The following is a 16,926-nucleotide window of genomic DNA, read 5'->3' as shown; positions in this document are numbered from 1 at the left end:
AAAACTCAAAATATTAACAAGAATATTTGTCTTATTTCTAGTTAAAATGTCTCATTTTTAGGCAAATAAATCTCATTACACTTAAGGCAAGACTCAAAAACTCAAAAAACACTTAAAATATACGAATATTCTTGTTAAGATTTTGAGTTTTTGCAGTGTAATTTTTATTGACGAAAGCAACTTTACACAGAACCCTGGAAATCTGGAAATCTGGAAATCGTCCAAGACGGACTGACGTTTTATCTTAGTTTTTAAGTTTTACCGACTTGAAACTCCCAAATTTATGCTCTCAAGAAAACGTTTTTTCCATAACAACACTGCAAAAACTCAAAATCTTAACAAGAATATTTGTTCATTTTAAGTGAAAATCTACTTGAAACAGGTGAAAAATTGTTGTTTTTTGAGTTTTTGAGTCTTGTCTTAAGTGTAATGAGATTTATTTCACTAAAAATTAGACATTTTAACTAGAAATAAGACAAATATTCTTAAGATTTGGAGTAGGAATAGTGTTGTTTCTGCACTGCAAAAACTCAAAATCTTATTTCTAGTTAAAATGTCTTGTTTTTAGTAAAAAAAAATCTCATTACACTTAAAACAAGACTCAGAAAACTCAAAAAACAACAATTTTCACCTGTTTTAAGTAGATTTTCACTTAAAATAAGTAGAAAAATCTGCCAGTGGAACAAGATTTTTTTGCTTGTAATGAGAAGATAAATCTTGTTCCACTGGCAGATTTTTCTACTTATTTCAAGTGAAAATTTACTAATTTATAAGGAATATTTGTCTTTAAAAAAAAATCACGTTACAATTAAAACAAGACTCATCACTGGAAAAAAACTTTCAAGTAGATTTTCAGTTAAAATGAGCAGAAAAATCTGCCAGTGGAACAAGATTTTTTTGCTTGTAGATTTTTCTACTTATTTCAATTGAAAATTTACTTGCAACAGGTGAAAATTGTCAAATAACAAGTTATTTTTCTGGTAATGAGTCTTGTTTTAAGTGTAATGAGATATTTTGACTAAAAATGAGACATTTTAACTAAAAATGAGGAGCAGCGTGACTCACATCTCTGGTTGTAATATAGGCTAATTGAGGCTAGTTGAGGCTAGCCGAGGCTAGCCGTGGCTAATTGAGGCTAGTTGAGGCTAGCTGAGGCTAATGAAACTCACGTCTCTGGTTGATCATGCGCAGCTCGGCCTCGATCCTCAGGCAGATCGCCTGCGTCAGCTCCTTGGAAATCCTCTGGAAGGCGTCGAAGTCTTCCACCGTGTACACGTGCGTCTGCGCCGGCTCGTTAGCGATGGCCTCCAGCTCGCTCCGCACGGCGTCCTTGACGCCGACGGCGAAGATCTCCACGTCGGCCTGGCGTAGCCGCGCCGCCGGCTCCTTGAAGGCGTCGGACGACTTTCCGTCGGTGACGAGGACGACGACGCGGGGGACGCGGGCGCGGGCGCCGCGCGCCGACTGGAAGATCTTCTCGCGGACGTAGCTCATGGCGCGGCCGGTGTTGGTGGAGCCGCCGCGGTACGGGAAGGTCCGGACGGCCCTCAGCACCGAGTCCAGGTCCCGGTGGGAGTTCAGGTGGAACTCGGGGTGCGGGTCGCGGCTGTACTGCACCAGGCTGATCCGGATCTTGTCCGGCCCGATGTTGAACGTTTTCACCAGGACCTCCAGGAACGCTCGGACCTTAGCGAAGTTAGCTAGCCCGATGCTGTAGGAGCCGTCGACGAGCAGGACGACGTCGGCCTGGACGTCCTGGCCCAGAGAGCACTCTGGAAAACAGGAAGTACCGTCAGAACATCGGATATTCCCGCATAGTTGAGGCTAGTTGAGACTGGTTTAGGCTAGTTGAGGCTAATTAAGGCTGGTTGAGGCTGATTGAGGCTAATTGAAGCTAGTTTAGGCTAGTTGAGGCTAGTTGAGGCTAGTTTAGGCTAGTAAAGGCTAATTGAGGCTAGTTAAGATAAGATAAGATAATCCTTTAATAGTCCCACAGAGGGGAAATTTGCAGTTTAATTAAGGCTAATTAAGGCTGGTTGAGGCTGATTGAGGCTAATTGAAGCTAGTTTAGGCTGATTGAGGCTAGTTTGAGTCTAGTTTAGGCTAGTTAAGGCTAATTGAAGCTGGTTGAGGCTGATTGAGGCTAATTGAAGCTAGTTTAGGCTAATCGAGGCTAGTTTGAGGCTAATTTAGGCTAGTTTAGGCTAATCAAGGCTAGTTTGAGGCTAGTTTTAGTCTAGTTTAGGCTAGTTAAGGCTAATTGAGGCTAGTTTGAGGTTAGTTTTAGGCTAATTAAGGCTAGTTTGAGTCTAGTTGAGGCTAGTTCAGGTTAGTTTAGGCTAATCGAGGCTAGTTTGAGGCTAGTTTTAGGCTAGTTTAGGCTAATCGAGGCTAGTTTGAGGCTAGTTTTAAGCTAGTTGACGCTAATTAAGGCTAGTTTGAGTCTAGTTGGGGCTAGTTCAGGTTAGTTTAGGCTAATCGAGGCTAGTTTGAGGCTAGTTTGAGGCTAGTTTAGGCTAATCGAGGCTAGTTTGAGGCTAGTTTTAGGCTAGTTGAGGCTAATTAAGGCTAGTTTGAGTCTAGTTTAGGCTAATCGAGGCTAGTTTGAGGCTAGTTTTAGGCTAGTTTAGGCTAATTAAGGCTAGTTTGAGTCTAGTTGAGGCTAATTGAGGCTAGTTGAGGCTAGTTCAGGTTAGTTTAGGCTAATCGAGGCTAGTTTGAGGCTAGTTTAGGCTAATCGAGGCTAGTTTGAGGCTAGTTTTAGGCTAGTTTAGGCTAATCGAGGCTAGTTTGAGACTAGTTTTAGGCTAGTTGAGGCTAATTAAGGCTAGTTTGAGTCTAGTTTAGGCTAATCGAGGCTAGTTTGAGGCTAGTTTTAGGCTAGTTTAGGCTAATTAAGGCTAGTTTGAGTCTAGTTGAGGCTAATTGAGGCTAGTTGAGGCTAGTTCAGGTTAGTTTAGGCTAATCGAGGCTAGTTTAAGGCTGGTTTGAGGCTAGTTTTAGGCTAATTAAGGCTAGTTTGAGTCTAGTTGAGGCTACTTAAGGCTAATCGAGGGTAGTTTGAGGCTAGTTTGGGTCTAGTCGAGGCTACTTAAGGCTAATCGAGGCTAGTTCCTGCTCCACTCACCCAGCGAGACCTTCACCGGCTCCGTCTTCTGCAGCACCGTCACCGGCTCGCTGGGCGACAGGCCCCTCAGGGCGAACAGCTCCACCTGGTACTGCGTGTCGGGCGACAGGTCCCGGACCACCGCCGAGGTCTGGCTAGGGCCCACGTACAGCTCCTGCCGCTTCCTGCCCGTCATCAGCGGCGTCAGCTGGACCCGGTAGCCGGACACGTCTCCGGCCGAGGCCGCCCACGTCACCCGCATGGACTTGGAGGAAACCTCCAGCACGTGGAGGCTCGACGCCGGCTCCACCGCTGCAACAAACCGGAATACAACAACGTTAGGAGAGGAACAGGAAACCTCCAGCACGTGGAGGCTCGACGCCGGCTCCACCGCTGCAACCAAACACAACAACGTTAGGGACAGGAAACCTCCAGCACGTGGAGGTAGGGTGGCCACCTTTCAGAAATAGAAATAAGGGACGCCCCGATTTCAGCAGCGCAGGAGCCAAAAAAAAGCCCCAAAACTTCTAAACTGAATAAAAATGTGTTTATTTTATATGAAAAAACAAAATGCTTTGATTTAAAGTTTAAAGAGCTTTAATAGCATTGAACTTGCATGACTGTACAGACAGACAACCATACTAGCAGCTGAAATATCCTCCTATGCTACGAATGTCAATATCAGCCAAGATGTAGAATATAGCTACAGGTGAAGAATATGGTGTAAAAGTGAATTTATTTCAATAATTCAACTAGAATATGGTGTAAAAGTTAATTTATTTCAATAATTCAACTAGAATATGGTGTAAAAGTTAATTTATTTCAATAATTCAACTAGAATATGGTGTAAAAGTTAATTTATTTCAATAATTCAACTAGAATATGGTGTAAAAGTTAATTTATTTCAATAATTCAACTAGAATATGGTGTAAAAGTTAATTTATTTCAATAATTCAACTAGAATATGGTGTAAAAGTTAATTTATTTCAATAATTCAACTAGAATATGGTGTAAAAGTTAGTTTATTTCAATAATTCAACTAGAATTTGGTGTAAAAGTTAATTTATTTCAATAATTCAACTAGAATATGGTGTAAAAGTTAATTTATTTCAATAATTCAACTACAATATGGTGTAAAAGTTAATTTATTTCAATAATTCAACTAGAATATGGTGTAAAAGTTAATTTATTTCAATAATTCAACTAGAATATGGTGTAAAAGTTAATTTATTTCAATAATTCAACTAGAATATGGTGTAAAAGTTAATTTATTTCAATAATTCAACTAGAATATGGTGTAAAAGTTAATGAAAATACGGGACAAATCGCGTCCCGTATTAGTTCAATACGGGACGCAACATTTTTTTCTCAAATAAAGGACAATTCCGTATTTTACGGGACGGGTGGCGACCCTACGTGGAGGCTCGACGCCGGCTCCACCGCTGCAACAAACCAGAATACAACCATGTTTTTACAAGCATGTTTTTCTGCCTCCAAGATTTCCCAAGATTGAACTTCCTTTATTTACAACGATTTGTGATCTGATAGTGATTGTTGATGCTTTTCAAACTAAAGAAACCAATTACATCTGTGGCCAATCATGGCTATATGATCACATGACCAATCATGGCTCTACGATCACATGACCAATCATCTTCCAACTTCTCCACGGACCTTCTGTTATAAATACATTTCCGCCCATGAATCAGGTGGAGAACTGGAACTGGAACTGGAACTGGAACTGGAACTGGAACTGGTTCTGTGTGGCGTCTCACCTTCCTCTCCGCTGGCCAGGGCGTTGAGCTGCTCGTCCACGGCCGAGCAGACGTTAGCGACGAGCTGTTTCTGAACCGCCTTCACCTTCTCGAAGCTGGAGACGCTGAACACGTGGTCTCTGTGAGGGCTGGAGGCCACGAGCTTCATCTGCGCTTCGTCTGCTCCCTGGACGCCTGAAAACGAGGAATCAAACATCAAACTTCATCTCTGCTTCGTCTGCTCCCTGGACGCCTGGAAGAGGAATCAAACATCAAACTTCATCTCTGCTTCGTCTGCTCCCTGGACGCCTGAAAACGAGGAATCAAACATCAAACTTCATCTCTGCTTCGTCTGCTCCCTGGACGCCTGGAAGAGGAATCAAACATCAAACTTCATCTCTGCTTCGTCTGCTCCCTGGACGCCTGAAAACGAGGAATCAAACATCAAACTTCATCTCTGCTTCGTCTGCTCCCTGGACGCCTGGAAGAGGAATCAAACATCAGACACACAGGAATCCAATTTAAAATTGTATTACTTGCGTATAAAGCCCAAAACAGCTTAGCTCCGCATTATTTGCAAGACCTGATAGTGCCTTATGTTCCTGGCAGAGCTCTCCGCTCTCAGAGTGCAGGTTTACTCGTAGAGGCAGGGTAACGGCCCGGTCAGGCGGGGGAGAGATTTGTCCGTCAAGACTCCTCTCCCTGGCCCTGCCCCTTCTCAACCTTTCCCCGACCCTGCACCCCAACCTGGGACTTGTTGATTGGGCCGGAGCTTCAGGAGCTGCATGCTGGCCTGCGGTCCCCACCCCCGGTTATCCCGCTGCTGCTTCCACCTGCCTGCTGTGCTGCTGACGTCCCCGACCCACCAGTCTGGCCCTCGGCTGGAGGGTCCCCCCTTATGATCCAGGTCCTGGTCCAGGTTTCTTCCTCCTAAAGGAGAGTTTTTCTTGCCACTGTTTGACTTAAGGTTTTTCTCCTACTGTGGGAGTTTTTACCTGCCATTGTTTATGTAATGATTGCTCGGGGGTTTATGTTGGAAATTTCCCCTCTGGGGGACTATTAAAGGATTTCTTATCTTATGTTCATGTTCTGGTTCTGGAAAGCGTCTAGAGACAACATCTGTTGTATTAGACGCTATATAAATAAAATTGAATTGAATTGAATTAATCAAACATCAGACACTAATCAAACATCAAACTTCATCTCTGCTTCGTCTGCTCCCTGGACGCCGGAGGCACAGGAATCAAACATCAGACACTACGTTTCCATCAGTCAAAATCAGGGTTATTGCTAATTATATTGCTAATATTCCGGTTACTGAAACGTTCAGAATATTCCGTTTCCATGGTAACAGGGTTATCCATGTTTCCATGGTGATTAATAATTTATCTGGATCAAATCAGCGACGCACGGAGAACGACCTGACGCAATTCCCCATAATAGCTAGCTAGCTAGTTACGTCAGGACGGGGTTATTGGTGTTTACATGGCCGTGTAAAACCGGGATATGGCTAATATTCCGGTTTTAACAGGGTTATTGGAAACGCAGTCCCAGAGTTGTAGGGGAGCTAGTTTCTGAGCTGGTTTTTGGAGCTAGTTTTTGGAGCTAGTTTCTGAGCTAGTTTTTGGAGCTAGTTTCTGAGCTAGTTTTTGGAGCTAGTTTCTGAGCTAGTTTTAGGAGCTAGTTTCTGAGCTAGTTTTTGAGCTAGTTTTTGGAGCTAGTTTCTGGGCTAGTTTTTGGAGCTAGTTTCTGAGCTAGTTTTTGGAGCTAGTTTCTCAGCTGGTTTTTGGAGCTAGTTTTTGGAGCTAGTTTCTGAGCTAGTTTTTGGAGCTAGTTTCTGAGCTAGTTTTAGGAGCTAGTTTCTGAGCTAGTTTCTGAGCTAGTTTCTGAGCTAGTTTTTGGAGCTAGTTTCTGAGCTAGTTTTTGGAGCTAGTTTTAGGAGCTAGTTTCTGAGCTAGTTTTTGGAGCTAGTTTCTGAGCTAGTTTTAGGAGCTAGTTTCTGAGCTAGTTTCTGAGCTAGTTTTTGGAGCTAGTTTCTGAGCTAGTTTCTGAGCTAGTTTCTGAGCTAGTTTTTGGAGCTAGTTTCTGAGCTAGTTTTTGGAGCTAGTTTCTGAGCTAGTTTTAGGAGCTAGTTTCTGAGCTAGTTTTTGAGCTAGTTTTTGAACTAGTTTCTGAACTAGTTTTTGGAGCTAGTTTTTGAACTAGTTTCTGAACTAGTTTTTGGAGCTAGTTTTTGGACCTGGTTTCTGAGCTAGTTTCTGAGCTAGTTTTTGGAGCTAGTTTTTGGACCTGGTTTCTGAGCTGGTTTTTGGAGCTAGTTTTAGGAGCTAGTTTCTGAGCTAGTTTTTGGAGCTAGTTTCTGAGCTAGTTTTAGGAGCTAGTTTCTGAGCTAGTTTCTGAGCTAGTTTTTGGAGCTAGTTTCTGAGCTAGTTTCTGAGCTAGTTTCTGAGCTAGTTTTTGGAGCTAGTTTCTGAGCTAGTTTTTGGAGCTAGTTTCTGAGCTAGTTTTAGGAGCTAGTTTCTGAGCTAGTTTTTGAGCTAGTTTTTGAACTAGTTTCTGAACTAGTTTTTGGAGCTAGTTTTTGAACTAGTTTCTGAACTAGTTTTTGGAGCTAGTTTTTGGACCTGGTTTCTGAGCTAGTTTCTGAGCTAGTTTTTGGAGCTAGTTTTTGGACCTGGTTTCTGAGCTGGTTTTTGGAGCTAGTTTTTGAACTAGTTTCTGAACTAGTTTCTGAGCTGGTTTCTGCCCGCCGTCGTCTGCCGGATGTTCTGAGCTCGAAGGCTGACTCGTTCCTTGTAAAGTCGAGGTATTTTGGTCGAGCTCCAAGCCTGTAAATACTGGATTAAATGAGCCAGCTATGAACATTTGTTTTCCACGTTAGCTTATCCCGAGCTTTCTGTTCCACTCTGGTTGGAAAATGTGACGGCATGGAGCGGCGCATGTGAAACTGGTTCCACTAAAACCTTAAATCGGGGAGTTTTTACAATCCTCTGGAAACGTTCTGGGACGGCTAGCGGCGCTGCAGCCGCTAACATTCTAGTTTACTCAGAGTTCAGCTCATAAACTGCTCTCCTGCAGAGTCTCGTCACCGCAGATCTTCCTTTCAGACACATGCAACCTCAACATGATCAACTACAGCCGACATCCTTCACCTTGTCATTATTTATTAAACAAAAGTGAAGCCAAAGAGAAAAAGATGAATCATGTGGGAAACAGCAAGTAGCACTAATCATTCCATAGGATTTACAAACGGTTTGGAGTTACAGAGACGACTGACGAGTGGGAAACCTTAACTAGGCATTCGTTTCCATAGTAACGCGCTGCAAAAACTCTAAATCTTACCAAGAATATCATAATCGGTGCTAATACGGACAAACGTGTGCTCGCTAACGTACCTGTCAACTACTTTAATACCATAATACTCAGAGCACATGGTGGATTCAAGTAAACAGCAAGTTCAAATTCAATTACACTGCAAAAACTCCAAATCTTAGAGTCTTAGTCTTAGAGTCATCACTGGAAAAAACAACAATTTTCACCTGTTTCAAGTAGATTTTCACTTAAAATCAGTAGACATTTTAACTAGAAATAAGACAAATATTCTTGTTAAGACTTTTAATTTTTGCAGTGTAAACTTGCCTTGCCTTATTGTGAAAGGTTCACTGCAAAAACTCAAAATCTTACCAGGAATATTTGTCTTATTTCTAGTTTAAATGTTTTTAGACAAATAAATCTCATTACACTTAAAACAAGAGTCATCCCCAGAAAAATAACTTGTTATTTGACAATTTTCACCTGTTTCAAGTAAATTTTCACTTGAAATAAGTAGAAAAATCTGCCAGTGGGACAAGATTTATCTTCTCATTACGAGCAAAAAAATCTTGTTCGATTGGCAGATTTTTCAACTTATTTTAAGTGAAAATCTACTTGAAACAGGTGAAAATAGTCAAATAACAAGTAATGTTAAAAGTGCGGTTCCTGGTTCCATAACCGTCTTCCAGATCTGGATCTTCTAGGAACTAGGAGTAAAGCTGAACTCTGAGAACAGAGAACTCTGTCAGGAACATAAGGAACTATCAGGTCCTGGAGGAACCAGGACCTTCAGGACTTTCTCCACCAGAACCAGAACTGTGAGGACAGGGAACTCTGTCAGGAACATAAGGAACTATCAGGTCCTGGAGGAACCAGGACCTTCAGGACTTTCTCCACCAGAACCAGAACTCTGAGAACAGAGAACTCTGTCAGGAACATAAGGAACTATCAGGTCCTGGAGGAACTAGGACCTTCAGGACTTTCTCCACCAGAACCAGAACTGTGAGGAAGGGGAACTTCCACCCGACGGTTACATACCTGGAATGCCTCGCTAACACCTCGTTAACTATTCTATCTCCCGTCAGATTAGTGGAAAGTGTGAGTGAAGGAGGAACTCACATAAAACCTGCTATCACTTGCTCTCCTGACGTTAATGAGGTAACGATCGTTCCATCATCACGTCATCGCAGCTTCGCCGGGAGGGAATACGTCCAAAATCAGGAACATCCTGCACCCGGTGACACGTGTTTGATATTTGGCATGTTAGTTTTGGACAGAAGGTTTTCAAAAACCACCGCAAACAAACTGTGAAAACGGCCCCCTAGTGGCCGCTTTGCAGAACATTCAAAATGCACTGCAAAAACTCAAAATCTTACCAGGAATATTTGTCTTATTTCTAGTAAAAATGTCTCATTTTTAGTTAATAGAAAATCACATTACACTTAAAACAAGACTCATCACTGGAAAAAACAACAATTTTCAAGTAGATTTTCACTTAAAATAAGCAGAAAAATCTGCCAGTGGAATTTTTTTTTGCTTGTAATGAGAAGATAAATCTTGTCCCACTGGCAGATTTTTTAATTCTTTTTTTCTCTTCTTTTTTTCTTTTATTTTATTCTTCTTCTTTCTTTTTCTTTTTTTCTCTATTTTTAATAATTCTTACTTTTTTATTATTATTTTTTCTTTCTACTATTTTTTTTCTACTTATTTCAAGTGAAAATGTACTTGAAACAGGTGAAAATTGTCAAATAACAAGTTATTTTTCTGGTAATTACTCTTGTTTTAAGTGTAATGAGATGTTTTGACTAAAAATTAGACATTTTAACTAGAAATAAGACAAATATTCCTGGTAAGATTTTGAGTTTTTGCCTCTATCGCCTCACTGATTGATTAATTTTGAATGTTCCACAAAGCGGCCACTAGGGGGCCATTCTCCCAGTTTGTTTGCGGTGGTTTTTGAAAACCTTATGTCTATAACTAACATGCCAAATATCAAACATGTGTCACAAATTGCACGATTTCCATGAATTCCCTCCCAGCTAGGAAGCTTCTAGCACAAACCGCGGGTCTGGGAAAGTAACGACGAATCCGTCAATTACATGGTTGCCACGGAAACACCAATAACCCCTTTGAATAACCGGAATTTGCTCATATTCCAGTTTTTAAAAACCCGAATATGAGCCCTGGGTTACTCCTTTTAAAACCTGAATATTTGGTCATGTAAACATGAACAAATGTTGAAAATGAGAAAAAAGTCGAAATGTTGAGAAAAAATTGAAATTTTGAGAAAAAAGTCAAAAAGTCGAGATTAATGTTGAAGTACAATTTCGAGAAAAAAAGTTGAAAAGTCGGGAAAAAATTCAAAATTTTATGAATAAAGTTGAAGAAAAAAGGCGAAATTTTGACTTTATTCACAAAATTTTGACTTTTTTCTCGAAATTGTATTTCAACATTAATCTCGACATTTCGAATATTTTCTCGAAGTGCACAATAAAAAAAAATCTTCCACTCTCAAATTGTTTTTCTCCTGCCTGGCCCTGAAAACCCTGTTAGGATGTAAACGGAATATTCTGAATGTTTCAGTAGCCGGAATATTAGCAATAACCCTGATTTTGACTGCGTGTAAACGTAGTGTGTGTTTGCTGTTTGATTAGTGTGTGTTTGCTGTTTGATTAGTGTGTGTTTGCTGTTTGATTAGTGTGTGTTTGATTAGTGTGTGTTTGATTAGTGTGTGTTTGCTGTTTGATTAGTGTGTGTTTGCTGTTTGATTAGTGTGTGTCTGATGTTTGATTAGTGTGTGTCTGATGTTTGATTAGTGTGTGTTTGCTGTTTGATTAGTGTGTGTTTGCTGTTTGATTAGTGTGTGTTTGATGTTTGATTAGTGTGTGTCTGATGTTTGATTAGTGTGTGTTTGCTGTTTGATTAGTGTGTGTTTGCTGTTTGATTAGTGTGTGTTTGATTAGTGTGTGTTTCCTACGGTGGCCGAGACCCGCCATTGCTGAAAATTAAACAAACGCTGCAAATAAAAAGAAACGCCGCTGCAAATAAAATAAACGCTTTGCAAATAAAAGAAACGCTGTAAATATAAAGAAACGCGGCTGCAAATAAAAAAAAAAAACGCAAATAAAAAAGCCACATCAGAAGTGAATTACCGGGGACTATTTTTGCTGATGCACCGGTGTTTTTTACGTGAGAGGAGAAGAAGAAGACGAAGAGGACGTAAGTGAAAAGGAAGAAATAAGAAGAGCGAGGAATAAGAAGAACAACGAACGAGAAAATAAGTGAAAAGGTTAGTGTTCAACGTCGCTACGTGTAATTTTTAATGTGCAACACCGGTGCATCGGCAAAAACAGTCCCCGGTAATTCACCTCCGTTGTGACTTTTTTATTTGCGTCGTTTTTTTATTTTATTTGCGTAATTTTTTTATTTTATTTGCAGCAGCGTTTCTTTTTGTTTGCAGCGTTTATTTTATTTGCTAAGCGTTTATTTTATTTGCAGCAGCGTTTCTTTTTGTTTGCAGCGTTTATTTTATTTGCTAAGCGTTTATTTTATTTGCTAAGCGTTTATTTTATTTGCTAAGCGTTTATTTTATTTGCTAAGCGTTTATTTTATTTGCTAAGCGTTTATTTTATTTGCAGCAGCGTTTGTTTCTGTTTGCAGCGTTACTTTTATTTTCAGCAATGGCGGGTCTCGGCCACAGTAGTTTCCTGTGTTTCATCACAGGAAACTGCTACCACAACCCGCGGGTCAGGGAATAACGCCGAGTGAGTTGTGTGTCGTACCGAGCACGAAGATCTCCACCCCGCGGCTGCGGAGCTGCCTGGCGTAGTTCCCAACCTCGTCCTGGGCCCGGCTGCCGGCCACGACCACCAGCACCTTAGGGAACCGTTCCCTGGCGCCCGCCGACTCCGTGAAGGCGTTTTCAAGGAGGTGCTTGAGGGCTTCGCCTGGACCGGGAAACAGAGATTAACCACACTGAAAAACTCTAAATCTTAGCAGGAACATTTGTCTTATTAGGGCCCGAGCATGTGCAGTGCTAGGGCCCTAATGTAGGAATTGTTCTCGTCCTCCTTGTTTTTTTTCTTCCAATGAAATGAGGGCCTTTTTTCCCCCTAAACGTGCCCCAAAAGTCATCAAATTTTGCACCAAGCCAGGCCTGGTGATAAATGTGATATTTAATGGTTTGCATTAATGGGCGTGGCCTAACGGCTCAACAGCGCCCCCTAGAAAACTTTGTGCCTCAAGCCCCACAATACGGTTTGACGTACATGCACGAAAATCGGTACACACCTGTATCATGTCACAACTTAAAGAAAAGTCTCTTGGCGCCATGGCCCAAACCCAACAGGAAGTCGGCCATTTTGAACATTTTGAATTAATCGTGTAATTTTGGCGCAATTTATGCCATTCCTTCGGCAGTTAATACGGCCCGAACCGTAACGTGCACCCAGGTGTGTTATACATCAAAATGTGCGTCTCCATCCTGCGACGATGCAGTTTACTTTTCTCACTCAAAAGCGTTACCGTGGCGACGCTAGACGCCAAAAAGCGCAGCCCCCCCTTCATCTGATTGGTCCATATTTGATAGTTCCTACTTTCTGCCATAACTTTTGAATGGGTTGACATAGAGAGTCATGGGTGGTGTCATCGGACTCAGTTTTGAGTCCTTGAACATAATTGGTGCAAATTAATCCTGCCCCTTCTTCTGATTGGTCAATATTTGATAGTTCCTATTTTCTGGCATACCTTTTGAATGGTTTGATATAGAATCGTGGGTGGTGTCATCTGCTAAATGTCCAGGTCTGAAGAATCTACATCAAGTCATACAAGCACCTCCACTGCAGCCTGAACGTGCACAAGGGTGGAGGGACGTTTATTATTATTATCATTATTATTATGTTGTATTATATGTATTATTGTGAAAGGGGCAGATCAGATAAGATTCTTCTTCTTTCTGCTCCCTTTTCATTCATAAGTTAGGAACATTTGTATTTGTGTTTGTATTGAATTGTTTTGTTTTTTGAATGAAAATAAAGAATAAAATGAAAAATGAAAATGAATTATTATTATTATTATTATTATTATTATTATTATTATTATTATTACTATTATTATTATTATCATTATTATTAATATTATTATTATTATTATTAGTATTATTAGTATTATTAGTATTATTATTATTATTATTATTATTATTATTGTTATTATTTTTATTATTATTATTATTTTTATTTTTATTATTATTATTATTATTATTATTATTATTATTATTATTATTATTATTATTATTATTATTATTATTCTAATGGCCCCATTCATTCGGATGGGTTTTTTTTACCATGGTGAAAAAAAAACCCTATCCGTTAACGTAGCCTGAACCAGAACGTGCACCCATGCATGGCATACACCGTTAGATGCTTCTCCATCGTGCCTCGATGGGCATTACTTTTTTCAGTCAAAAGTGTCACCGTGGGGGGCGCTAGACGCCAAAAAGCGCACCCCATTATTAACTATTGGGAGCACAGGGATGAAGCAATACAACCGTAAACACCTCAAACTGACATAGAACCACCCCGAACACAACCACTACAGCCCCAAACCAAAGCAGCAAGAGGGGTCGAATGCGCAGTAGGGCATGCCCATATCAAAATTTCCAGAAATTTTCTAGTTACTATTATGATCATTATTATTATTATTATTATTATTATTATTATTATTATTATTATTATTATTATTATTATTATTATTATTATTATTATTATTATTATTATTATTAGGGCCGTTCATTGCTGCCTGCAGCTTTAATTGTTCCTAGTTTTAGTTTTTGAAACGAGAGCTAAATGAAAGCCTCACCTGTCCTGGAGCTACCGCCCTGGAAGGTCATTGATTATTATTATTATTATTATTATTATTATTATTATTATGATCATTATTATTATTATTATTATTATTATTATTATTATTATTATTATTATTATTATTATTATTATTATTATTATTATCATCGCTGCTGCAGCTTTAATTATTATTATTATTATTATTATTATTATTATTATTATTATTATTATTATTATTATTATTATTATTATTATTAGGGCCGTTCATCGCTGCCTGCAGCTTTAACTGTTCCTAGTTTTAGTTGTTGAAACGAGAGCTAAATGAAAGCCTCACCTGTCCTGGAGCTACCGCCCTGGAAGGTCATTGATTATTATTATTATTATTATTATTATTATTATTATTATATATTATATTATTAAAGCCTCACCTGTCCTGGAGCTCCCGCCCATGAGGGTCATTGCCGCGATGCCCTTGAGCAGCGCCGGTCTGGTGGGGTGCCGGTTCAGGTTGAACTCCACCTGGACCCGGTCGCTGAACTGGACCAGGCCGACCCGGGTCCGGTCCTCGCCCAGCTGGAACGCTCCGGCCGCCGCCGCCACCAAGCTACGCACGTGCTTGAAGTTAGCCGCGCCCACGGCCGAGGAGCCGTCCACCAGGAACACCACGTCGGCCACGGCGCTCGCCGGGCATTCTGGGAAATAAATCACAACAGTCAGCACCTTTACAGGGGAAGTTTAATACCTCTTTAATTCAGAATTAAAATTAAATCTGATTTAAAATGAGTAAGAATTACCATGTAAACACCTTATCCAAATGAAAAGGAAAATGTATCCACGTTTGTGTGTAGTAACCAGGTTTTTGTAGCCGTAACCAGGTTTGTGGGTGTAACATGGGAAGTTTAATTCCTCTTTAATTCAGAATTAAAATTAAATCCGATTTAAAATGAGTAAAAATGGCCATGTAAACACCTAATTCTGAATGAAAATGGCCATTCCGAATTAAACTTAATTCCGAAGTGGCTGGTTTATTCCGATTTTAAATCCGAATAGAATCATTCCGCGATCATGTTTACACTCATTCAGAAAAATGAAAAAAATAAAAATAAATAAATAAAATAAAATAAATCGAAAATAAAATAAATAATAAAAATAAATAAAATTAAAGAATGTAAAAACAAAGAATAAAAGAAAAAAAGAAAAAAAAGAAAAAATAAATAATAATTCTGAATTATTTAATTTGGAATAATTAATTCAGAATTAAAAAACCTCATGTAACCGTGGCCATTGAAGATTTTACCGTCAATAATAATTATTATCCATTTACAGTTGCAACGTCACCACTTGCATTAATCAATGGTTTTGATTGGTGGAAGGTTTCTGATGTGGGCGGAGCCATCGATTAGCATCACTCAGAGGAATTTCATGCTAGCATGACGCAGCAAATTTCACTCTTCAAATAGATTTTAGTCAAATGATCAAGATTTTTCATAAAAACCAACGTAAATATCGATGTTGTGCATCGTGGCCTCTTTTTAGCTTCACTAGCTTCACTCTCCGCTGAAACGGGCCAGCGTTTGTAGCGGAAATGACCCGCTAGTTTGAGCTAAATAAGCTACAGTTGGAGCTAAAAACAGGGTTTTATTGCTGGAATCAGACAGTGATTCTGCTGAAATGAACACATGAACACACTCTGACTGATGAAATGAACACATGAACACACTCTGACTGATGAGGTTTGCAGGAGTTTCGTCTAAAAATAGACTTGTGTAAAAGGCAGATTCCTAACATTTTAGATGATTGAAAGACACAAAGACTCCGGTGTCTCGGTGGAACTTACTGGCTGGAGCTGAAGGATCTGGAGTTCTGCTGGAGCCGGAGCTGCTGGAGCTGCTGGAGCTGCTGGACTCCACTGGAGGAGGAGAAGGAGAACATGAGGAGACCTGGAGACCTGGAGACCTGAACCATCAACACCTGAACCATCAAGACCTAAAGCAGGAAGACCTACTAACCCCCTAGACCATTGACTCCCTAACCCCTTAGACCAGGGGTGTCGGACTCCAGTCCTCGAGGGCCGGTGTCCCTGCAGGTTTTAGATGTTTCCCTGCAGGTTTTAGATGTTTCCCTGCTTCATTGCACCATGATACAAGTGACTGTGTCATCAACAGAACTATCCAGACTTTGATGACAAGTTGGTGACGATGATTAATTAGAATCAGGTGTGTTAAAGCAGTGAAACATCTAAAACATGCAGGACACCGGCCCTTCTGGGATTCACTTTGACACCTGTGCCCTAGACCCCTAACTCCCTAACCGCCTTGACCCCCTACACCCCCATAACTCTTGACTCCCTCACCCCCTAGACCCCTAGACCTTCTAACCCCCTAGACCCTTGATTACCTAACGCCCTTAACTTTAAACCCCCTAATCCCCAAGACCCTTAACTCCCTAACCCCCTAACCCCATAACCCCTTAGACCTCCAACCCCTTAACCCCCTAAACCCTTGACTCCCTAACCCCCTAGACCCCTTAACCCTCTAGACCTACTAACCCCCTAGACCCTCACTCCCCTGACCCCTGAACCCCTAGACCCCTAGACTCTCTAACCCCCTGAACCCCTAGACTCCCTAAACCCTTGACCCCCTAACGCCCTTAACTTTAAACCCCCTAGACCCACTAACCCTCTAGACCCCTCACTCCCCTGACCCCTAGACCTCCTATACCCCTGACTCTCTAACCCCCTGAACCCCTAACCTCCTAACCCTCTCTACATGTGTCAGACTTTAGTCGTTTCCTCCACCAACACACCTGATTCTAATTAACGCTGTGGATGGTTCTGTTGATGACGCAGCTCCTCGTGTCACGGTTTGATAAAAAAGGGACCTCTAAAACATGCAGAGCACCGGCCCTCAAGGAC

At 40.7% G+C, this 16,926-nt stretch overlaps 1 protein-coding gene across 1 annotated transcript in view; it reads right to left on the bottom strand.

The window, feature by feature from the left end:
• LOC133418655 (collagen alpha-1(XII) chain-like) overlaps window positions 1-16,926 on the bottom strand; it is a 191,174-nt gene that overhangs the window by 158,432 nt on the left and 15,816 nt on the right. The window contains exons 5-10 of the mRNA XM_061707468.1: window positions 15,850-15,921; window positions 14,441-14,704; window positions 11,955-12,119; window positions 4,882-5,055; window positions 3,128-3,418; window positions 1,170-1,772 (exon numbers count right to left, since the gene is read on the bottom strand). Coding sequence (XP_061563452.1) covers window positions 1,170-1,772; window positions 3,128-3,418; window positions 4,882-5,055; window positions 11,955-12,119; window positions 14,441-14,704; window positions 15,850-15,921 — 1,569 coding nt within the window. The remainder of the gene's footprint in view (window positions 1-1,169; window positions 1,773-3,127; window positions 3,419-4,881; window positions 5,056-11,954; window positions 12,120-14,440; window positions 14,705-15,849; window positions 15,922-16,926) is intronic.

This window comes from Cololabis saira, chromosome 18, assembly GCF_033807715.1.
Source record: "Cololabis saira isolate AMF1-May2022 chromosome 18, fColSai1.1, whole genome shotgun sequence".
In the NCBI taxonomy this organism is placed as follows: Eukaryota; Metazoa; Chordata; class Actinopteri; order Beloniformes; family Belonidae; genus Cololabis; species Cololabis saira.
This window is presented reverse-complemented; position numbering and strand designations above follow the sequence as displayed.